This window comes from Microcaecilia unicolor, unplaced genomic scaffold (genome assembly GCF_901765095.1).
Source record: "Microcaecilia unicolor unplaced genomic scaffold, aMicUni1.1, whole genome shotgun sequence".
NCBI lineage: Eukaryota > Metazoa > Chordata > Amphibia > Gymnophiona > Siphonopidae > Microcaecilia > Microcaecilia unicolor.
The window spans coordinates 74,600-100,079 of NW_021963083.1; the positions used below are offsets into that span (position 1 = coordinate 74,600).

Consider the following 25,480-nt stretch of genomic DNA (forward strand, 5'->3'; position numbering starts at 1 on the left):
ATGTAAGTTCACTTGTGAACTCTTAAAGCATAATCCATATGTATCTTACAGATTCCTGAACAGCCTCTCTGGGCTACCTAACTGGAATATGCTGCTTTATTCTTCAGAAGCCATGTTTTTTTCATGGACAGCTCTGTAGTATTACATAGAATCACCAACCTGGATGTCTTTTTTTTTTTCTTTCATTTGTAATAATCAAATGAGCATAATTAGCCTGCCCAATGGTAAGGCAGAGCTGTTCCAATCCTAATGCAGATAAATTGTAATAATAACTGGTCAAAAATTTCATACAGTTTTCATTAAAATGTTCATTTTTTAAATGCCTGCTTAATAGATCATCATATATTTCCAATCCCAGTAGTACACAGAGAAGGAATCTGATGAACCTCAAGCAAGAAATGATGGGTATTCTGGGGGTAAATTTATAAGTAGTATAATGTTTTATGTGCAGAAATCACTTCAGTTAATATTGCCCAGGGTTTTATGCACATAAAAGTATGTGCAGAACTTAATTATGGCATATAAAATAATTATGGCAGAGTGGAGTGGCATTGACTATTTCCATGCACACTTTTCATTATAAAAAGTATGCTTGAAAATCTACAAGCATAAAGATATAGCTTACAAAGATCAAGTGTAACTTTGTGCTGCTTAGTTGTGCAGGCTTGTTAAGGCTTATTTTATAAAGGAAAGTATACATGTACTTGTGCTTGAAAAATACATGTGCATTTGTTTGCTGCTTATGATTTTTTTTTTTTTTTATTTAATTATTTAAATTTTCCAATATATCACCACTTAAAGTGAATATGCAATCGGCATTATTTAACATTAGGAAACAAAAATGATAAGTATATATCTTTACAGCCCATTTGTCCACAAGTTAAAGAAATTTGATTCCAAGATTAAGGAAATTAAAAAAAGAAAAAGAAATACAAAAATTAATAATCAATAGATGCTTGCTCTGGTTCAGACCCCAGCCTGCTAAATTAGGGAAGGTTTACTATATTCACATCAACTCTTGCATCAATAAACTCTTTCAACTGTTTTGGATCTACAAACTGAAAATGTTTACCCTCAAGCATCACATTACAAAAACAAGGAAATCGCAAAACAAAATTTGCTCCCAATGCCACCACCCTGGGGCGAAGTTCCAAAAAGGCCCTTCGTCTCATCTGTGTAGGCCATGAGAGATCTGGAAAGATACGGACCTTTGAGCCCAAAAACAGATTTTCTAAGTGTCTCAACGAAAGCCGTAGTACGGCATTCCTATCAGGCTCCAACGCAAAAGTGGCAAGCAGAGTTAAATGCTGCTTATGATTTTTGAGGACTCAAGAGCTTCTTTGTCTGATCACATTTAACTCTGTTCACACTAGGCAACCTGTTGAAAAATTACCCTCTCTGTGAATCAAATAGCTTGCACCTTGTCAGCTCTTGCCCTCACCATACATTTATAACTGTTGGGAGCTACTTGAATTTCTTAACATGCACTAACCCAGGAAGGATTCATATTCAAAGCAGTGAGATACTTTATTCTACAGGTCAGGCTCTTCAGGCATATCCCAAGTGTCTAATTAGGCAGGGTACATACTAGAGAGTTGCATGGGGACAGAAATTTCACCCATCTCCAACCTCCTCACTGAATTCTATCCCTTCTCCACCTGTACTTACTAAGATACTTTCCATTCTCACCTGTACCGACTAAGAGGCAGCCGTATTGGGCAGAGCAGCAGCAGTGGGCAGGAAAGAGTGGGCTTCTTTCCTGCCCTGAAGAGGCCACTAGACCACCAGGGCACTTTGAGGTGGGACAGCCAGACCTTTATCCCCATTACCGCGGGCATAAAGATATAGCGGCCCCGTCTCTCGCGGCACTACTTCATGACATCATACTGTTACCATGGTAGTACTGCATAATTTTATTTTTTAAAATTCTCCATTACTGTGTCCTCTCTACTCCTTTATCTCCTCTCAGTGCACTTGAGACCTCACTGTGGTGCTCCCATTGCCTCTCTCAGTATATTTCGAGCTTCAGCTCCCATAGTCTCTCTCAGTATATTACGAGCTTCATTCAAGTGATTCAATAGCTCTCAGTACATTCTTCCAAGCCTTACTCTGGTGCTGAAGTCAGAAGTACCTTCCTGTGTGAAGCCTGCAGCAACGTTGCTTGTCCCCACAGAACTCCCATGGTCTAGCAGGTCATACCTATGGGGTTATGTGAATTCTGCAGAATTCCTGCAATACCAGTTCCTGTGCAGCTGTCTAGAACATATACCTCACATGCTTATCTGCTCAGATATGTTGGAAGGTATTTCCTCATCTTTTTATTCTGCCTGTTTATAGCTCCATATTCATTGAATAGTGCCTTCGCATTCTCCGTAGCTTAAATTTTGTCTGTTGTGCTCTGGACTTTATACGGTTAATAGCTGATAACCAAATGAACAAGAAACAAGTAAACTTCAATTTCCGAAATCATTTTCTCTGTTCATCAATTAAACAAGAGTAATTTTTGCTAGCATCATTTCACAGAAGAAATTGGAGAATAGTAGTACAGTCTTTGGAATAAATGCCTGTCAAGTAAAAGCATCACTTCTACATTCCAACTTAGCTTCGTGTGCCATTTGCTTCATTAACAAACCAACAAGTGGAAGACGAGACCAAAATGTCAAAAGGGCAATAATCTCTGCTGAAAATATCAGCTTGATGCTACGTATTTTAGTTTTGTTTGAAGTTCCTTGTTTTATTATATTTTCTTTCTTACGTTTTTACAGACATTTTTTAATAAGAGACATGCACTTTTTATTACTGAGATTGCATGAGTTAGGGGTTATAATAGATTGGAAATGAATATAGCTGGGTTCAAAACCTGCTTCTGTCACTGATGCTTCTTGTGACCATGGGAAAATCAAGTTTTCACTATTGTCTCAGGTACCCACTTAGATTGTAGATTCCCTGAGGCAGAAACTTGTGGTTGTATATATTTATTTTCTAAAGCGCCCTGGTTCAGAGCACTATACAAAATATTGCAATCTCCTACACTCATAGTCATAATTTATCAGTTTCATAGTTCATGAAAATAGTCATTCTGTAGAAATATATAGATTATACATAGGTAGCTGTAGGCAGCTTCTCAAATGTCCATTCGTATGCATACAAATCCAGTTATGCATTCTTCAAGGTAATTTAAAACATAGAACAGGGATAAAAATGCAAACATTTGTTGTCCACCTTATTAGTAAAATCCAGGGATGAGAGACCTAAAAGAGCCCAGTGGTATTTTGCACTGATACTGCTGTTTTAAGATGTACAGCACTATCATCTGAGCTGGTAGGGAGAATAATGGGGAGGCTCTTCCTGAAGTCTGTTGGTGAAATTTGCACTCTGTTTTATCCTTTATGTATAATTTATTTTATTTACTTGTTTTTATATCTTGTCTTTCTAATCAAACATAAAGTATCTCATTGCATTAAGATTTTACAAATATAAATAAGATAATGTTCAAGACACAAAGCAAAAAAAAAACAAAAACATTTAAACAGAAACAAAAATATTTGTAGTCTGGTTTGCTCTACCCAAAATTCAAAATGGATGATGTAATATATTTTATTTATTTGTTACATTTGTATCCCACATTTTCCCACCTATTTGCAGGCTCAGTGTGGCTTACATAGTACCGTAAAGGCATTCACCAATTCCGGTATGAACAAATACAGTAATGTGGTAGAATAAGGTTCGTGTGTATAGACAAAAATAAATATGCTATTTATTTTATAACTTAATACTGCCTTTTCATATCTTGGAATATACAAAGCGGTATAGTGACATGGAATGCTTGTGGATAGAAATTCCATGTGTGAAAGGAAAGAGTATACTGTTAGGGCTGTTTACCATCCGCCAAGATAGAACAGACAGACAAATGAAGAAATGTTTACAGAAATTAGACCTCAGACTTGGAAGAATTCTTTAGAAAACTCTGCTTGAAGGTACATTTCCACAAAAAGAGACTCCCAACAGACTGGAATCCAATTAAAAAAAAAAAAGAAAACCCCCACATATTTCACCTGCACACGATGGACAAAGCAATAATTAGACAACTGCATAGAAAGTTTCAGGCGTAAGGTAAAATCATAAGTTTCAAGCAAACAAAAGAAAATTCTGTGCAACCTTTCTGCACCAGAAAAAGCAGACATTAAAGCCCTATAAAACAACCGACACATTGTCATCAAACCTGCATACAAAGAGGCTCTGTGGTGATTATGGACACACAAAAATACATCGAAGGACACAGTCAGCTCTCAAACTGTCATTGGAATGCTTTGGTGTTTCACTTATTTATACTATTTATCAACATTTACTTCTGATCTGAAGAAGAAGGGTTACCTTTGAAAGCTAATCAAAAAATATATTAAGTTCAATAAAAAAGGTATCATCTTATTTTCTTTTCTATGTTTTGTTTTATTTCTATTTATTACTTTTAAAAGTGGACTAACATGGCAACCACATAATTGTACAGAAATTAGGAAAGCTGGCAAATTATAATAATGGGTGATTTCAGTTACCAATAAATAAACAGAGATAAATGAACAATATCAAGAAATTACTAATCAAAAAGTCTCATTCAGTCTAAGTGGTGAGAAGGTACTGGATTAATGACCCAGTATCCTGCTTCCAACAGTGGCCAGTCCAGGTCATAAGTATGTGGCAGAAATCCCAGGGCAAGCAGTGGTTCCCCCATGTCCATCTTAATAACAGACTATGGACTTTTCCTCCAGGAACTTGTCCAAACCTTTTTTTAAAAGCAGAGTTGACAGGGTGTTCCAGTCATCCCCTGAAGCAGCAGTCGCAAAACAAGTTGTCTCTGTCGGGAATTTACAAGATTGGTGCAAATTTTGAAAGTATGGAGGATGAACTCTTAAAGCTATATTGGTCTGACCCAGTATGGCTATTCTTATGTTCTTATATAGATAACACAACTAATGGGTAAAACACAAAAAAATTATATATTACATTGTTAAAAAGATAGCATCACAATAAAATAACATAACTTAAAGCATCTTAGCCCCCTCAAAGACTTGAACAATCAGGTTTTTGGTTTTATATCAAAATAAACTCAGTATCCAAACACCACAAATCCATATACCAAAACTACTAAGAATAATTAATCATAAAAACTAATAATTTCATTCAAGCAGGCCAATCATGTATGCGTTTCATTTTTGATTTGGAAATTTTACATTGTTAATGACATATCTTTGGGTTGTGCTTTCTGTTAAAATTATTTTTTGTGCTTTTAGGTAAAGGTAGATTTGATTGAACTGTCAGAGAAGTGTTGTAGTGACTTTGACCTGAAGTCGGAACTGGAGAGATCATTTTTGTCAGAACCTTCTTCTCCTGGAAGAACAAAAACCACAAAAGGGTTCAAACTTGGCAAGCATAAACATGAGACCTTCATAACTTCGAGGTAAGATATATTATTGAACTTATATACATTGTTCAATTAAGTTGGTTGGCCGCAGAAGGGATGAAAGAAAGAGGAGGCGGCTATCCCAAGGCTCTTTTTAAGACTGGGCCTAGTGAAGGGAGGTTTAGATGGAAGAATGAGCCTCTAAGACTCGCTTATCCCATTCCCACACATACACCCCTACATACCCCTTCCCAAATGCACCCCCAGAGAGATGCACTATGTACACATGCATGCGCTCGTCACATATGCAATCCCTGACACCCTATCAAGCCATTGTTAGCCACATACGTCTCACTGAACCCAAACACAAATGTATCTGAGCCTGCAAATGGAAGAAGGGGAAATGTGCTATTTTGTTGTTCTGTAAATGTGAACTTTCCAACTTCTTTTTGTGCCAGTCTTGCATAAATTAAGCCAGGCCAAATGGTAGACCCCTTATATTTCCCTCTTTCATGCTGTACTTCAAATACATTTTAGGGAAAAGCCATTCAGTTTCTTTCCAAGGGTAACTGAGGATTTTTTTCTGTCTTTGCATCTCAAACGTGTAATGGCTCTGGTGGTAAATTTTTGGAGTCTGGCCACCAACCCTATTGGTCTTTCAAGATAACATTTTTAAATTCATAGTTGTAGTAAAAGTTAATTCTCAACGTGAGACCGTTAGCTCTACCATGTTATGAGTTAAATAGGACTTCAAAAGTTAAACAAAGTCACCAGGGTTCCACATTAGGAAGCATATTAAATAAATACCATGTCTGGAACCATGTTTAAATATCTCATTGACTGCAGAGGAAGTCAGTGGACATGGCTTAATGTGCCAAGGGGTGGAGCTTATTGATCCTGGTGATGCTACCAGGTAAGCTGTCAGCAGTCAGGAAAACTAGCAAGCCAGCTTCAATAGGTAATATTTTCCCCCCTTAATCTATAAATTTTGTATTAAATGTCTTTCTAGATTGTAAGCTCTCTGAGCAGGGACTGTCTTTTTTATGTTTGGTGTACAGCGCTGCGTATGCCTTGTAGCGCTATACAAATGTTAAATAGTAGTAGTAGTAGTATTACAATGCAAAATAAGTCCAAATCTCATTTAGTTTACATTAGTATCCCATCCTATGTCTTTAATAACATTGCATTGCAACTATTATTCAACTCACCCCCCCCCCCCCCCAGCAATCCCTCTCTGCCTCTCATTTCCTCCCCTTCCCCCTACAGCATGTTGTAACATATTCAACATATCTAAAATCCCCCCACATGGCATACATCATGGTTTGTTCATTATACCCTCCTATTCACAGTGCCCTCCTCTTCCCTACCACTCTACTGAAGTATATCCATTCTTTACTGCCTTCATATCTCTCGTTACATTTATTTTTCTAATTTACCTTGTATCTTCATTCTCAGTTTCCAGTCTTGTTCAGTGGGTCCAATTGCTTGCTTCCATTTTGCTGCTGTTTCACGTTTAACAGCTGCTAGCCCATTCTACACAGTCTTCTGTTGTTTAACTCCTTGCCCATTTTCTAGTCCCAGTAAACATATTTTTGGCTCGCTCAAAATGTGTATGCCCATCCCCTCTTCCATTTCCTTAAAAACATCTGCCCAGAACTATTGGATTTTGGGGCAGGACCACCAAATGTGCAAAAATGTCCACAACATCTCCAATGTGCATCTGAAACCCCAGGATACCACACAACCACCACTTGGATGTTGAGAGGGTACTTTGCCTTCCTTGAACCTGCCAAACATTGTGTCAGAAGTCCTTTTGTTTTCCAGGAGGGATTCCACTAGGAGGACAGTCAGTTTTAAAGTAAGAGATTTGCCATGTGATGTGATGGAAAGGCCTAGATCCTTTTATCCTGTCCCACACAAAAACTGTTTGAATACCTTCTACATTTGTTAGTCTGGCTTAAAAACCATCTCAGGGTACACCTTAGTACATTTGGCACATGTCATTATCTTGTAGAAAGTACATCCATCTCTGTGCAACCTTTAGTTGTTCACTTTATCCATGGCTTGCTTCTGTTGATACCTTCTGTGAAGCCTCCTGTGTCATCAAACCTCAGTATTGTATTAACCTAGCTGATATAAGCTCATTTTGAGCCACTCAATAACTGTCACCTGAAGTACCTGACATGGAGAGTCTTGTTTCTGCTGGTGGGCTCTAAGTTCTAGAAACCGATCCATCTTACTCAAAATTTTACAACAAAGAAGTGGTTCTGTGTTTGCATTGGTTCTGTGTTTGCATTCCAAGGTCTTTGCAAAGGTAGTGTTGGATTTCCATTTTAATCTATTGTCCTGTCTTACACCCACAAAGGTTAAAGTGCACTGCACACGCTGGATTGTAGGAGAACCTTGGCTTTCTATCTGGAGTGGCCTAAAATCCACCCAGGTTTTTTTTTTCCTCTAACAGGATGAGGGCTGCCATTGGCGAGCACACACTTTCTTTTTTTTTTTTTTTTTTTAATATTTTTATTGAAGGAAATGTTACATCACATGCCAACACAGTGAGCCAACTGACTCGTACCTTTCCAACAACTACAAGATCACCGCTCTACTGTCGATTCACACAAGGAATGAGTAACAAAATTGGCTAGCAGGCTACATTTTCTCCACTAATGCCCATGCAGGTATCATTCTTGAAGGTCATGTCACAGCTCATAATGTTAGAGCTGTATTGATAGTCCATTTGAAATTAACCTCCATGGAGGAGATTTGCAGAGCTATGACCAGGGTTGGCATTAGATATACGGGGGCCCAGAACTGAAAATGGGGCAAGCTTAGAGCCTGGAGCAGTAGCCCTGTTTGCTGCCCCCTAATACTGGCCCTAGCTGTAACATAGACATCTGTTCATACATTCACTTCTCACTACTGTTTGGAGCAGGACTCCCAATGCAGTAGTGTGTTTGGCTAGTCAGTCCTCCAGAATCTCTTTGAGGATTATAATCCAGCTCCAGTTCTCTTAGACCCCTTTCTTTCAGTTCCAGGCTGCGTTCTTAAATTAAAAAGCTAAAAAAACATCACAGTACTCAGAGGCCATTAGTTGTTATATTTTCCCTTTTTCTGTTAAAGGTGGCCTGTTTCTAGGGAGTCCCATGTTATGAGGACTTGCTATCCTGCTTGTCCTCATTACTTACCTGTACCAGGTGTTCTCTATGGACAGCAGGTTACAAGTCCTCACATACCCTCCCATCTCCCTGTGGGGGTTTTGTTCTGTTGTAAGCTTTAGAAATGGACTGAAGAAGTCCTATGTGACAGGAGTAGGCAGGAAGTGGTATGCATGCACAGTGAGCCTACTCAAAAACTTCTAGAAACTCTTGAGTACTGATTCCCGTGCCAGGCTATGTCAGAGATATTACCTATGTTCTGAAGATTTACCCTACTGTCCATGGAGTACACCTTTTACATCTAAGTGTCTTGGGTTTCCTAACGATTTACCATGATGCAGACATTTGCTTCTGGGAACTAAATATATGAAATGCCATCCTAGGTCAGATCTATGGTCCACTGAGCCCAGCATCCCATTTGACAGTGATCCATTTGGGTCAATAGCAAGTACCCCCACTATATTTTAATGGGGAGATCTAGAAATGTTAAGTAGTAGTAGATCTGTTTTCTTATCGCTGACATCAAGAAAAATATGACAATTCTTGTGTCTGTCTGTCTAATGATTAACAGACCTGCTTCCAGTAATTTGGATACATTTTCTTTAAACCTAACTGTACTGTTAGCTTTGACAACTTTTGGCAACAAAATTTGTAGCTTATTTGTGCATTGACTGAAAAAATACTTTCTTAAATGTGTTTTACATTTTTATTTGCTGTTTTAAACATCTTAGTTCTTGTCAGTGAGCGATATATCAAATGAATAAATTAAATTAATAGTTTCCTGCTAATTTCATGGAGCGTCCCCTAATCTTATGAAAGCATTAATAACTTCTCCAGGCTGAAGAGCCATAACCTGTTTAGCCTTTCTTCTTAAAGGGAAGGGGGAATATTTCAGCCTCTTTATTATCTTTATCTATTTTTCTTTATCTGCTTTATCTTTTCAAAATGGTACTGTGAGAACTGCACACAGTACTGAAGGTGTTTTTGCAACTTCGCTTCTTGATAGGCTCCTTTTTTCAGGTAATCAAGTAAAAAAAATCAGTGGTCCTGCTACAGATTTCTGTCCATTGGGAAAACTAGCCATCTAGTTGTAAAACATAGTAACATAGTACATGACGGCAGAAAAAGACCTGCACGGTCCATCCAGTCTGCCCAACAAGATAAACTCATATGTGTATAACTTACCTTGATTTGTACCTGTCTTTTTCAGGGCACAGACCGTATAAGTCTGCCCAGCACTATTCCCTGCCTCCCAACCACCAGCCCCGCCTCCCACCACCGGCTCTGGCACAGACCGTATAAGTCTGACCAGCACTATTCCCCGCCTCCCAACCACCAGTCCCGCCTCCCACCACTGGCTCTGGCACAGACCGTATAAGTCTGCCCACCACTATCCTCGCCTCCCAACCACTAACCCCTCTTCCCCCCACTGGCTCCGCCACACAATTTCGGCTAAGCTCGTGAGGATCCATTCCTTCTGCACAGGATTCCTTTATGTATATCCCACGCATGTTTGAATTCCATTACTGTTTTCATTACACCACCTTCAGTGGGAGGGCATTCCAAGCATCCACCACTCTATCTGTGAAAAAATACTTCCTGACATCTTCTTGAGTCTGCCCCCCTTCAATCTCATTTCATGTCCTCTCGTTCTACTGCCTTCCCATCTCTGGAAAAGATTTGTTTGCGGATTAATACTTTTGGTTTCCAGCACAAGCTGAACTGCTACTAATGATGATTGATTTAAGTCACCTAATTAATTTTATAAAATAAGTTTGTGGATTTGTGGGCACCTGCTTGAGTATATATATAACTACATAAGTATTGCCACACTGAGACAGACCAAAGGTCCATCAAGCCCAGCATCCTGTTTCCAACAGTGGCCAATCTAGGTCACAAATACCCAGTGCTTTTTTTGTGCCGGTACGCAATGGTACGGCGTACCGGCACCTTTTTTTGCCCGCCCCGCCCCCCGCGACACTCCGGGCGAGTCCTGCACTTAGTTTTTTTTTTTTTTTAAAGACTCAGAACGCGCGAACGATGCAGCCGGCAGCGATTGAAAGAGGCTGTTTGGGCTGGCGTCTGCGTCGGAGCTTCCCTCACCCTCTGCGAGTCCCGCGAAACAGGAAGTTGTAACAACAAAGGCGGGACTCGCAGAGGGTGAGGGAAGCTCCGACGCAGACGCCAGCCCAGACAGCCTCTTTCAATTGCTGCCGGCTGCATCGTTCGCACGTTCTGAGTCTTAAAAAAAAAAAAAACTAAGTGCAGGACTCGCCCGGAGTGTCGCGGGGGGGGGGGGGGGGGAAGGATTGGGGAGAGAAAGAGGGAAACCAACAGAGGGAAGGATTGGGGAGAGAGGGAAAGAGGGAAACCAACAGAGGGAAGGATTGGGGAGAGAGGGAAAGAGGGAAACCAACAGAGGGAAGGATTGGGGAGAGAGGGAAAGAGGGAAACCAACAGAGGGAAGGATTGGGGAGAGAGGGAAACCAACAGAGGGAAGGATTGGGGAGAGAGGGAAAGAGGGAAACCAACAGAGGGAAGGATTGGGGAGAGAGGGAAAGAGGGAAACCAACAGAGGGAAGGATTGGGGAGAGAGAGAAAGAGGGAAACCAACAGAGGGAAGGATTGGGGAGAGAGGGAAAGAGGGAAACCAACAGAGGGAAGGATTGGGGAGAGAGGGAAACCAACAGAGGGAAGGATTGGGGAGAGAGGGAAACCAACAGAGGGAAGGATTGGGGAGAGAGGGAAAGAGGGAAACCAACAGAGGGAAGGATTGGGGAGAGAGAGAAAGAGGGAAACCAACAGAGGGAAGGATTGGGGAGAGAGAGAAAGAGGGAAACCAACAGAGGGAAGGATTGGGGAGAGAGAGGGAAACCAACAGAGGGAAGGATTGGGGGGAGAGAGGGAAACCAACAGAGGGAAGGATGGGGAGAGAGAGGGAAAAACAGATGGAAGGATTGGGGAGAGAGGGGAAAAACAGATGGATTGGGGAGAGAGGGGAAAAACAGATGGAAGGATTGGGGAGAGGGGAAAACAGATGGAAGGATGGGGGGAGAGAGAGGGAAAACACAGATGGAAGGATTGGGGAGAGAGGGAAAAACAGATGGAAGGATGGGGAGAGAGAGGGAAAACAGATGGAAGGATGGGGAGAGAGAGGGGGGAAAACAGATGGAAGGATGGGGAGAGAGAGAGGGGGAAAACAGATGGAAGGATGGGGAGAGAAAGAGGGAAGACGGATGGAAGAATGCAGAAAGAAATAGGGGAGACACTGGAAGGATGGGGAGAGAAAGCAGAGCTGCTGGATGGAAAAGAGGAATAAAGAAAGACTGGAGAATAAGAGGAAGGGGCATGGGGAGAACAAGGGTGAGGAAAAGATGAAAAGCCACAGGTAGATGAAGGAAATTAAAGAATGGATAGTAAGAATGAATTAAATCTGGACAGAGAGAGAGCCTGAAAAATATTGAAGAAAGCAAAGAAAAAGGAGACAAAAATGACAAATGGCACAGAAGAGTTAAGCAAAAACAAAGGAAAGCAGAATCACAGACTGGGACCAATATGGAAAGAAAAACAGTCACCAGACAACAAAGGTAGAAAAAAATCATTTTATTTTCATTTTAGTGTTTGTAATATGTCCAATTTGAGAATTTACATTGGCTGTCTTATTTTGCACTGGGTATACTGGAGCTGTAAGAGCTTACAGAGATTATTTATCATGAAAAAAAATCACGTTACTTTTTTCTCCTATAGTACTATAATATTTTCAATGATGTCTGTTTATATGCGCCATGGCTGGTATAGGGGGTGTGGTTAATGTGGGTGTGGCTATCACAGGGGTGGAGCCATATGTGGTGACCCCGCCCATAATGAGTACCGGCACCTTTTTTTCTACAAAAAAAGCACTGCAAATACCTAGCAAGAACCCAAAAAAAGTAGAACACATTTTATGCTGCTTATCCCATAAATATTTTCCCCAAGTCCAATTTAATAATGGTGTATGGACTTTTCCTTTAGAAAGCCGTCCAAAACTTTTAAAAACTCTGCTAAGCTAACCGCCAAGCAGTGGCAAAGATATCCTGCTTGGAAATAGTACTAGACAGTTTCTTATACTGTTTTGTGTTATTCTTATGTATGGGAAAACTCCTATGCATATGCGTCTTGTTCAGTGTTACTATATGGTAGCCACACCCACAGTAGCCACACAACTTATACCAGCTGTGGCGCATATAAGCAGTATCATTGAAAATACTATACCAGGAGAAAAAAATTACTTGTGATTTTTTTTCATTATAAATAATTTCTATAAGCTGTTACAGCTCTTAGTATACCCAGTGCAAAATAAGACTCAGATATAAATTCTCAAATTGGACATCTTCCAAACTACCTTTGTTGTCTGGTGACTTTGTTTTTCTGATCATGTTGGTCCCAGTCTCTGATTCTGCTGCTCTCTATCTGTTCCCTTACCTCTGTTTCCAGGACTTCGCTTTCATTTATTTCTTTACTTTCCTTCTTTCTTCTTCATTTCTTGCCCTACATCCATAGGTAAAAGGTGGGTCCTCTGCGGACTTGAGTGGAGGAGGTATAGAGTGGATCCTGCTTTTGCCTATTTTATTCATCCATGTGCAGGTTTTTTCCTCTTTTCCCTTTCCCTCATCTTGTCAATATGCATCTCTCCTCTTTCCATCCATGTCTAGCATTTTTCCTCTTCTCCTCCATCCTTGTCCAGCATTTCTCCTCCCCTACATCCATGTTCATCTCACTTCCTCTCTCTTCCCTCCCCTCCATCCATGTCCAGTATTTCAACTCTCTCCCCTCCCCTCCATCCATGTCCAGCATTTCAACTCTCTCCCCTCCCCTCCATCCATGTCCAGCATTTCAATTCTCTCCCCTCCCCTCCATCCATGTCCAGCATTTCAATTCTCTCCCCTCCATCCATGTCCAGCGATTTCTCCTCTCTCCCCTCCCGTCCATGTCCAGCGATTTCTCCTCTCTCCCCTCCCGTCCATGTCCAGCGATTTCTCCTCTCTCCCCTCCCGTCCATGTCCAGCGATTTCTCCTCTCTCCCCTCCCGTCCATGCCCAACGATTTCTCCTCTCTCCCCTCCCGTCCATGTCCAGCGATTTCTCTCTCCTGCTCTTCCCTGCCATCCATGTCCAGCGATTTCTCCTCTGCTCTCCCCTCCCCTCCATGTCCAGCGATTTCTCCTCTCCCCTCCATGTCCAGCAATTCTCCTTTGCCCCTGTCCTTCCCTCCATGTGTAGTAGCTCGCCCCAGCCTCCACCTGCCCCCCTTTTAAGCCCCCGTCGAGTTCCAGTACCCCAGCCCCACCTGCCCGCCCTTAGCTCCCCGACAACCCTGCGATGTGTTTAAATCTTTTTTTTTTTTACCTGAAATAGCAGCACTGGCGCTGGTGAAAGGACCAGTTTCGCCTCCTCCAGCATTCTCTTCATTCCCTTTCAGTGTCCCGCCCTCGCAGAAACAGGAAACTATGTCAGAGGAAGGTGGGACACTGAGAGGGAATGAAGGAAAAGCTAGAGAAGGCGAGCCTGGTCCTTTCACTAATGCCGGCGCTGTGACTTCAGGTAAAAAAAGAAAAAAATAAAAGATTTAAACATGTTGCGGGTGGCAGGAACAGAAAGCAGTGCTGTCGGGGAGCTAATGGCGGGCAGGTGAGCTGGCCCTAGGAAAAAAAGGTACCGGTATGCCATACCGGCACAAAAAGAAACACTGCTTAAACCTGAGTATCATACTCGGGAACTATTACTCAAAAAGCAACAACATTTTCCTTGGCTTGATTTATTTAAATGTGGAATTCAGTGACTGAGTTTCCAATTTGCTCTGTTCTAAGAGATTTTAGGCCAGTCCTGCATTTCAGGAAACCCTTTCCTGACACATAGAGCCTGCAGCATTGATTTCACTGGGTAGAATCAAGGACTACAAATACCATAAAGTTTCCTTTCTGGAACCAGAAAACTTGACAGCTCTGTGTTTTTCGCTCATCAGAGGGTCATCAGGGGTCAACTATCTAAATGTAGAGTAAAAGTCACTATAACACTCCCATCAATCATATAAACATAATCACACAAAATTCACACTATAATCAAAGTTAAATAAACTAACAAATTAACTTACCAGCAATAATGGGCAGTAAGAAACTGCATCAGGCTCCCATACCATGCAGCGGGTAAGTCAAAAGACACCCACACAGGTGTATGGAGCCTGCCGGAAGTACAGCCTCTAAACTAAAATCCAACCCCAGCCACACAGCCAATCAATTTCCTCGTTAAAGCCATGAGGTGCTACTGTATTCCACCTAAAAATCATATGTTGTTCTTACCTAGACCGCATCAAAGGAATTTTACCACCCCTGGGTACAACCAACTGACACAATACAAACCTCAGCTCTTGCACAATATGACCTGCTTGCAGCCAATGAGATACAAGGGGGGCTTCCATGCGTTGTAGACACAAATTGCTCAAATGTTGAGCAATGCAAAATTTAATCTTGCATATAATTTGCCCGATATACCACAATCCACAGGGACACCAAATTAAAATCAGTATGCGCATGTAGCTTAAACACCTGTCCCCATGAATGTAGTATAATTACTTGCACCTGCAACACATATTGACAATACATGCACTGACTGCACGCATGGTGCCCCCTGACCAAATTGCCATTATTGCCCACAGAATCCTTTACCTCAAATACAAATAGCCTTTCACCCAAATTCCTACCTCGAGTATATGCAAACATAGGTATGTTTTGAAATTGAGTATGCATGGTCAAAATAGATCAATGTTTCGTAATAATTTGGGCTACCATTTTGGATGCATGGGTATAGGGCAAGACACATATGAGATGCGGATTATGTTTAGATGATGACGGCTGTCTAAGCCATTACTGTTGAGCATTATAGGCCTGGTTGACCTGCCCTACATACCACCTTAGAAGGATAAGTGTGTCATCATGGAGCATGCCTGCTCCTGAAAATCGTGATTAGAACTTCACAATCTACAGATCCGCAGGAACTGACTCTCAGGGATGCTATCTTTCAAATCCTGCGGATGATGGCTGCGATAATGTAAAATGGCATTGCGGTCAGTATCTTTATGGTACAACCGTGTAATACATTGCCCATCACGCCACTGAACATTCACATCCAAAATATTTACACTGAAACCCCCTACATGATGAACAAACTTAATATTGGGGTCCCTAGAATTTAAATGTTCAATGAACTGTGTTAATTCAGAAATACTCCCTTTCCAAATAAGGAGAATGCTGTCTATATATCGCAGCCAATGCACTACATCAGAAAAAAATTGAGATGGATACACAAAAGCTTTCTCAAATTGAGCCATATACAAATACTGATTCTCAAAAACAAAATAGCTGTTGAAAATGACCAACTTGACCATCTCATTCAAGAAGGATAACATGCTCTCTGATAAAGGCAATGTGTTTAATAGGCGTCCATGCATCTCAACAGCCACCGTCTGAGGTATATTCATGTAGAGAGCAGTGATGTCTAAAGTCACCAAAACAATCTCCAAATCATTAGCTTCCGCGTATTGGTCTAACAGGCTCAAAAGATGCCCTTTCACATAAGAAGCAATTTGATTCAAACGTGGATGTAAATGAAAGTCCAAAAATTGTGACAACGGCTCAAAAAGAGAGCCGTTACTTGATACTATGGGGTGTCCCGGGGAGGGGGGGGGGGTGATTGAGGGTCTTATGGACCGGAGCAAAATAAATGACCGGAACCTTCGGGATTCGATTAAACAAATACTTAAACTCAGGGCTAGAAATAATACCAGATTTACTGGCTGCTGAGAGCAGAGAAAAAAAAAAACATGTTGTTGATATAACCCCATAGGGTCTGTGGTTAGAATTTTATAAAAAGATTCACCCGAAAGTTGCCTCATCGATTCTTGTTTATACTCCCAACTATTTTGTACAACTACCCCACTCACCTTGTCAGCCCGCAATATGACTATGGACTCATCCATTTGAAGATCAAACAAAGCCTGCTTCTTCTGCTCAGTGGTTAAATTACAGTGAAACTTAACCATGTGATGCTCAATATTCTGTAAATCATATAGAACCCACTGTTGAAAGGTAGCCAACGTGGGATCCATAGACCCATACGGAACCCACGTGGATGGCAACTGATATTTCTGTAAAAACATTTGAGCACAAGTATCCTGGGTGCATAAGTCAACATCTGAAAAATGAAGCCACAAATGTAATTTGCGAAAAAATTTATATAGTCCCACCCAGATATTGAAAGAATCATAATACTGAGTAGGGACATATAATAAATCCAATCCTAATAGCTGTAACTGGGCCACCATGAGATGCTTGGACAACAAATTAAACACTATTGAGATGTTTTCCTCAACTGTCTGTTTGGCCGTACCGCCATTGCCACAGGAGCTGCCTCGGTCCTTTGATTGACTGCGCTTATCAACGGTCCTTCCGTTGATGGGCTGGGTTCTAGCTTATTTGGCTTTTTTGTTCTTTCTCTTCTCTTATAGGTGTTATGATGATATGTGATGAATGCAATGTTGGTGAGCAATAGCACTATATGAATGTAATAGGTTTTTAAAAATGTATTAGAATATTTGGAATAGTGTTTGATACAGTTTTTGCAACTATATTGGAATTTATTTATCCATTTATTGATTATATGTATGTATGTAGATATATATTTTTCCAGTGGCATTTTAATAGATATTAAAAAAAATAGTAGTTTAGTTTCGTACTAAATCTTTCTTCCAGATTTTACAAATTAAAGTTGGAAGACCTGTAGAGATCATGTCACTAGAAAAAAAAAGGATCCATACTTAATTTCTTTTTACATTTTAGTGGCAAATCTGATTATATTGAACCTGCTAAGAGAGCACATGTCCTACCACCTCCTAGAGGAAGAGGTCGAGGAGGATTTGGGCAGGGTTTACGGCCACATGACCTCTTCCGTCAGAGAAAGCAGAACACAAGCAGACCACCTTCCATGCACGTGGATGACTTTGTTGCTGCGGAAAGCAAAGAGGTGATCCCCCCAGTTGGAATACCACCTCCAAAGAGGCTACCAAAAGTATCACAGAAGGTTGCTGTGCGGGGTGCTTTTTCAGGAAACCGAGGTGGACGAGGGACTTTCCACAGTCAGAATCGATTCTTTACACCACCTGCTCCAAAAGGTAAGTTCTTTGTTGTGACATGTAAAATGCAGAATATGAAGACTTTTGCAAAGCACTGTGCAGGTTTTATATGATGCAGTACAACAATTAATGATTGTAACAACCAGTGTGTTTCTTCTAGCAAAAAAGGTGCCAGTACTCAAATGCTAGGCCACCCTTCAGGGGTGAGGAGATGACTGAGGGACCCACCCCACAGTGGCCAGGCTCCCTGCAACCAGTCCCAGAATATATGACAAGGCAGAATTAGTGTGTAGAGCCTGACCTCTTTCATTAAAATTTGGGGTCCATAGGTCAATTTTAGGAGACAATGGAAAAGGTGCCGGTACTCAGTACCCCCAAGTACCCCCTCAAAAAAAGCCTTGGTAGCAACCAACTGCTAAGTTTCCTTATTCCGGAAAGATTTTAGGCCAGTCCTGAGTTTCTGACAGTTCTATCCTGGTGCACTATGAGACCTACAGCATTGATTTTAATGGGTAGAATTAAGGACTACAAATACACTGATTTGGGATGGAAATTTAAAACCAGAACTAGCTAGTTTTTCCTCAGAAATACTTCCTCAATTATTACTTTAAAAGGAGTGAAGCCTGTGAAAACTGGGATTACTTTAATCAGTGGGATCTGAGTTAGAGACTTAAGTATATTTATTGTTAAATAACCTCTGGTTTTTAAAAGAGAGAGAATGTAATCATATGTATTATTTCTAACTAATATTGGATAATAAGTATGTTTTCAATTAAATGAATTGACTATACACCGTATTGGGCTTGAAGAAGTTAACCAGATGATCAATGTGGAATAATAAATTAGATGAGTAATATCTGGGGATAAACAGGTTAATACGTTTTTTTTTTTTTTTTGTTTACTGTTTAATTGATCTCTTTGTCTTGTTTCACTCTCCCTATTTAGTGGTCTAAGGAAGAGAATAGAATTACCTGATTGAAATAATTCCTATATATTATCTTCTCTGTATTTCTGGCAAGTTGTTTTATCGCTTGTAAAAATTTAAAATGGTTATAAATAAAATAAACAAAAAAAAAACAGAACTAGCCAAAAAATCTCTCTTCTCAAACTAGGCAACATTGTATCTCTACAGATGCATTTAATTGAAAATCATAATCACTCGCACTTGATGGACTTTATTACACCATGAACATCATATACTGTATTATACATATTCTCAAGCTCTTTTTTGATAAGCACTGAAGGGCAATGTGGTGAAAGCACAGCTAAATGAGATGTACTTAGGATTGCAAGATATTAACATTGTTGTCTTGCCATTGGTTCTTTTAATTAAAAAAAAGGGGGGGGGGTGATTTTATAAGCAAACATAAACAGAGAGAAAATACTATCTTTGTGCACCTTTCTTTGCCAGTCAACCAAGAATAAAGGCATATTTTCATAATTACGTACTACCAAAGACAAACATCTTATTTTCTAGACAAATGAAGTAATGAATTTGAAATGTTGAACTGTGCAAATCTTTTCTATTCTGTGTGCTTAGGAAATTATAGTCGGCGTGAGGGGGCACGGGGCTTGAGCTGGACTGCACAAACTACACCACGCGGAACCTACAGTGAAAGCAGAGGAGGTCAAAGCAGTTTTAACAGGGGGCCACTGCCACCATTACGACAAAGCTCTGCAGGTATATATAGTTCTATTGTATATAAGAAGCTTAACTTTGACACATGTAAGCGTAGTCTCATAAAAATGAGTACCTATACAAAGTACAATTAATGGTGCTTTTCCTGTACCATAACTAGGAATGAAATACAGTAAAAGTTCCAATATTTATGACCCACTCCACCCACCATAATGGATGGGGGGGGGGGGGGGGGGAACAAATTCATCTTTAAAAATTAAAGACATAAAACATAAATTATTAGGATTGAACACAGCACATTAGATAAAACATAGTTGTAATTCTGTCATAAAAACTGTACAATCTTTTGGCCAGACATATGTAAATGTATGCTGTCATCACAATATAAACGCCTGCTGAAAAAAAAATCATAATTTTAAATTTTTTTCTGACGTCAATGACATTCTCAATTTATCTCAATTCCTGAGGCAGCAAATTCCATTCAACTGGGCCCGACATCAAAAAGACACAAGCACATATCTCAACCAGATTACTTTGTTGAATGGAGGGAATCTGAAGTTGGCAAAAGCCCTCAGAGCGTAACAGGACATGTTGGTCTATGAATTCAAAAGCTAGATTTCTATAATGTGGGGCATCACCATTTAATGTTCGATGGATTAAAGTTAGCTTTAGATGCAGTCTTAAATTTCATCTGCTAGACTACTAGAAACCAATGTAAGGGGAAATGTGTTCAAAACAGGAAGTGTGCAGCTGCACTCTGGACTATTGGTAGGCCTTTCTGCACTATCTTTGGTAGCCCTAGGTATTCAGTGAGTTACAGTAATGAAACCTCAAGATCACTAAGGCATGTAGAACAGTTCTCAAGTCAATAGGCAAATAATCTTGTAATCTCTGCAGTAAGCACAGTTTTAAAAATGCAGAGCACATTATATCCTTTATTAGTGGCTTTATGCATAACAAAGGGTCAAGAATCACGCTGAGTATTTTTTTTTTGTTACATTTGTACCCCGCGCTTTCCCACTCATGGCAGGTTCAATGCGGCTTATATGGGGCAATGGAGGGTTAAGTGACTTGCCCAGAGTCACAAGGAGCTGCCTGTGCCTGAAGTGGGAATCGAACTCCGTATTTGAGAGGCTACAGCTATCTGATATGTCCCGAGCTGAAAATCACCTTTTCAGTTGGAATGCTTTAACAACAGCATTTTGCTGGACACTGTGACAATAACGTATGATGCAGAGAGGGAAACGGAAAGGAGATGGGATTTTTTAATATACTGCCTTTCTGTGACTACATAACAAGTAGACCAAAGGGACTCAGCAACACAAACAATAAATAGTGAGATGATGAAAGTGCAGAGGGCTACAGCTGGAACAAAAAACAAAGTCGAGCTTTGGAGGAGACAGATTTTATTGAGGACCTGGCGCAGTCTGTGTTTTGGCTATTGCTTGTACACATTCAAAATATCAGTATTAAAATATAAAAAGTAAAATCATGCCAAGTCCAAAACCAAACAATATAAAAACATTGGTAAGTAGAGTAATACCATAAATATGTCAGCTGTACACACACTCTTGGGTCAATCACACAGTCTCAATGATGGTGTATCTACATGCTACAAAAACAAGCAATAAAATTCAATCAATAATAACAGTCTCAGAGATAAAATATGATCAAAACAAGCACAGATGAAAAAAATAATGAGTTTAAGCAAAATTGCTACTAAGCAAACACAATTGGCTTCTATAAAATATTATAACACAATCCAGTCATAGTTACAGAAGTAATGAGTGTTATGAGTACAACAGTTTGTGATATTGACTAAAAAAAATCATTCTATACAGGCAAAGATGTACCCTATTGTACATATAGTAAAAAAAATGTTTAGTCAACAGTGTTATGTGTCTTTTATAATGCAATACAAAAACATTGGGATTTATCTACTTCTCAGTGTTTTTGCATGGTTTGTTTTTGGACTAGACGTGATTTCAATTTTTATATTTTAATATTGATGTTTTTTTATGTGCAGACCCCTGATGCAGGCACTAACCAAAATATAGGCTATGTTGTGTTCAATAAAATCCGCTTCTTCCAAAGATTGACTTTGTTTTTTGTTCCAGCTGTGGCCCTCCACACTTTCATCGTCTTTCTGTAGTTACAGTCAAAGCAGTTTATGTTTTATATACAGGTACTCATTTTGTACCTGAAGCAATGGAAGGTTAAATGACTTACCCAGTCATGGGGAGCTACAGTGGGAATTGAACCTGGTTCTCCTGGTTTTCAGGCTGCTGCACTAATCATTAGGCTATTCCTTCACATATGGCATGTACACTGCCATGAGGCCTTTGGGAGGGCAGGGGTTAAAAATGACTGGGGAAAGCAATGCAAACTCCCTTGCTAATATGGTCTGCTAAGAAACTGTCACACAAGTTCTGGCCCTCATAAGTCATTTGGTGCTTGTACCTGTTAATTGACTTTTAAAGTTCTGCCCAACGCATAGTCTTTCTCACCAAGAGAGATCTTTCCATGTGAAAGCAACTGGGCACTATCTCGTCGTCATGTGTTTCTTGCAGTGGAGTGCCACAAGGTCTCTGTCACCTATTTTGTTTAACATTATGATGATCCCCTTTTGGCCATTTGCTTGAATCAAATGGGATTTTAGCATTCATATATGCGGATGATGATACAATTTATATTGTGTGTATGCAATAAGAAAGATGAGTGTTTGTGCATATCCTCTCCTGATGAAGTAGCGAAACATAAAGGAATTCTTTGACTGTCGAGAGAGAGAGCTATTAGAACCATGTTTGGTGAAGGAAATCTTTGGATATGAAAATGGGAGAAGCCATTTGTGAATATGAGACATCTCTACATAGATAGGAAGATATACTACAACGAGGATTGGCTCTGTGAAAGCGCTTTAGGTTCTTTCGCTGGATGAAGCTAAGTAATTCTTCATTTTTTGGGGTGAACTATCTATGTATCATAGGTTTTTTTTCTCCCGATAGCATACATTTTGATTATTTTGAAAATTACTCTTCTGATAATACACATTCTCGTTTGATAATATAGTTTAATTTTTCTGCTTGACCATTTAGATTAGAGATTTGTCACGGTTATAGCCTCCGTTTTTTTACTGTAGAATTTTTTTCTCTGTTGTTTAGTCGTTTTTTTTTCTGCAGGTTTTTCGGAGGTGGGTGGTGGCCCGTGATGAAAATCACTACAGGTGTTTCCACTGAGTTGGTACCCTGGACTTATGAGGCCGACATTTTGATAAATACAATAAGTGACCTTTAATAGATTTGCACAAGTGATATTAGATTTGTAGAGCAAATAAATACAGTAGTTTCTGAAGTTACAATTTATATCCCATTCATCAAAGAATTATATGAGATGCAAATAAAATCAAAGTAGGTATCAACTTAAGGGAATCCTGGGCTCTTAATTTTAAACTGAAACGTAATACTGATAAAACAACATTTAAGATAGTAACTAGCCCTTATCACCTAATAACCATCTCAGTTTTAAGATTGATCATGTTACGTATTCTTTGGTTTCAACAGTGAAAATCTTGGGGATTGTAATTGATCAGTTTCTTTCTTTTGATTGCCAAATTTCCAAAGTAGTCTCGAATGTCTTTAATTCATTGTGGAAACTTAAAAGATTAAGACCATTCTTTTCAAGATCAGTCTTTCACACTTTAGTTCAGTCATATTAAATAAATTTGACTATTGTGATTCAGTTTATGCAGGTATTAAGCGGAGTCTCCTAAGAAAACTACAGACTGCACAAAACATGGCTGCCCTCCTTATATATAGATCGCTGTGTTACGTTAAAGCATCTCTTCTTAAGGATCTGCATTGGTTACCTATCAATGAAAGAATTTCATTTAAGCTCTGTGTTCTTGTTCATCAGATTCTTTATGGTATCTTACCATATGATCTGATTAAGTTATCACCACAAAATGCCACCTCGTCATTTGGAGAATATCTCGTATTACATTTCCCAAATTGTAAAAACTTAACCTACAAAATTATCCATAATGCTAATGTTTCTTACCAAAGTACCAAACTCTGGAACTCATTACCCAAGTATATCAGACACTCCGTTGATTATATATTGTTTAGAAGTTTACTTAAAGCTCACTTCTTTAGATCTGTGTTCAGCTAATATGAAAATAATTTTTTTAAATAGTTGTATTCTTGGATTAATATTAATGATCTTGTAATGCTTCTTAATTTGTTATGTAAGCCACATTGAACCTAAGCTTTCTTGGGAAAATACAGGGTAGAAATGTCATAATAACTAAAATACATAGTGGCTAGGAAGAGATCGATATTAGAGTTCTGAAGAATTTCTGCTTTCTTGGTCATGTGGAGTCCATTATTGTAATGCTTGTAATATGTCCCCCAAAAAAAGGAAAAATCAGAAGCCATGTGTAATAAATTGCTTCCAAGGATTGGCTGCTGAGAATTAAAGATAGGAACATAGCTGTAGCGGATGAAAGAAAAAAATATATAAAGGATTTTAGAATTTGTGTTTTTCTCCTACTTTTTAAAGGATATCGCCCGAATCCCCGCGATCGTGCATCAAGAGGCCGTGGTGGAATTCTTCCTGCTTGGGCAACTCTCAGCAGTGGAGGAAGCAGCTCAAGAGGAAAGTTTCCTAGTGGAAACAGTGGAAGGGGCCGTCATGTGCGTTCCTTTACACGGTAGAACTTAATGCTGAAGAATCTCCTTTGTATGTCGACTCATGCAGCTAACGTTAAAGAAGCAGTTAATGCACTAAAGGACCAATTTAGTTTCCTTCATAACTAGAGGATAATTTGATTAAAGCAGAATGAAACAAGACTTGAAATGTCAGTAACATTGAAGACTGTACATTTTTTAACTCTTTTTTGGTCTGTCAATTCATAGACAATTTTTTTGTGCGTAGAATTTTTTGGACTTGGAATGCTCAAATGCAAAACAATTTGTTTATATCTAAATGTCTTTTGTTTAAAAAAAATAATAAAAATTGTTAAAACATTATAAATTTGTAGTAAATTGAACTAGCTTTCTGTTAGTGTTTGGAGTCTCTCACCATGATCATGTCTAGTTGCCTTAATCGTTTAGGGGCCTAGTTAATCTTAAGTGGGTGATGTTTCTCGCATTTAATGGAGGTTTATATACCAGAACATGCTGTATTGGGCACTTAAAAATACCTAAATGGGGTATATTCTATAATTTGTGTAAATGTGTACCTGAAAATCTAGAATGATCACTTTGTACAAGCCTTTACAAATTTCTGGATTGTTTCTGAATTTCTTACATCTGACTCCTCTAAATGAAGACTAGCTGGGTTGGTCTGTGAAGAGACATGAATTGATCTTGGTCATGTCACTGTTGCCCCTATTTACTAATGCTTTGTGCATGATTGTGGTATTATTAGGTGCTATCTGCCACAAAGCCCATTTTATACAATGGATTTTGTGGCAGATAATGTGCAATAACGCTATTACCAAGTGCTAAGCATTAAGTAAATAGAGGCCTATATGGTCTTGATGTACTGTTAAAGAATTCTTATAAAGGGCTTACTGGTATCAATCAAAAGCACTGCTGAACAGAGTTATTCTTAGCATTATTTAAAATACTTTGAAGTTAAAAATTGGAACTATTTTTGTGTCAGTGTTTCTTCAGGTGTGCAGCCTAAAGTACAATAAATCTGCTTGTTTTTTTTTGAGGGACTGGGAAGGCTGATCAAGTCCAGCTGTTTTTCACACTCTTTTTGGCCTTTCATCTCAATTGAGCTAAGGCTTCTATTGGGCTGTTGTGCCATGAGCTTTTTTTTTCCCCACATTTCTTGCTTCTCACCTTCTATTTATTAAAAACACTCTTCCCCTTCTTTCTAGCCCTGTCATTGCAAAGATGGTGCCCTGCTAGGAGCTTCAGCTAGTGGCTCCTTCCAGAAACCTGAGGTTTGTACTAGGTGTTGCTATTGTGTGATGCTGGAGACACTGTTGCACCAGTGCTGTGAACCTTGCCTCTACAGCATCCTCAGTTCTACACAGCTCTCTCTTTTCTATGCTATAATCACTCTCACCACCTCTTTCTGTTCAAACTAAACCTTTTCTCTATGCACTGCTATCTA

The 25,480-nt window shown here is 39.5% G+C and overlaps 1 protein-coding gene across 1 annotated transcript in view; it reads left to right on the plus strand.

Annotated features, from left to right (window-relative positions):
• The window catches only part of LOC115458904 (protein virilizer homolog), a 32,540-nt gene extending 8,194 nt beyond the window's left edge, over nucleotides 1–24,346 (plus strand). Inside the window, exons 3-6 of the mRNA XM_030188750.1 lie at nucleotides 5,289–5,455; nucleotides 17,423–17,754; nucleotides 19,256–19,396; nucleotides 23,912–24,346. Coding sequence (XP_030044610.1) covers nucleotides 5,289–5,455; nucleotides 17,423–17,754; nucleotides 19,256–19,396; nucleotides 23,912–24,066 — 795 coding nt within the window. The 3' untranslated portion in view covers nucleotides 24,067–24,346. The remainder of the gene's footprint in view (nucleotides 1–5,288; nucleotides 5,456–17,422; nucleotides 17,755–19,255; nucleotides 19,397–23,911) is intronic.
• Nucleotides 24,347–25,480: the final 1,134 nt, after the last annotated feature.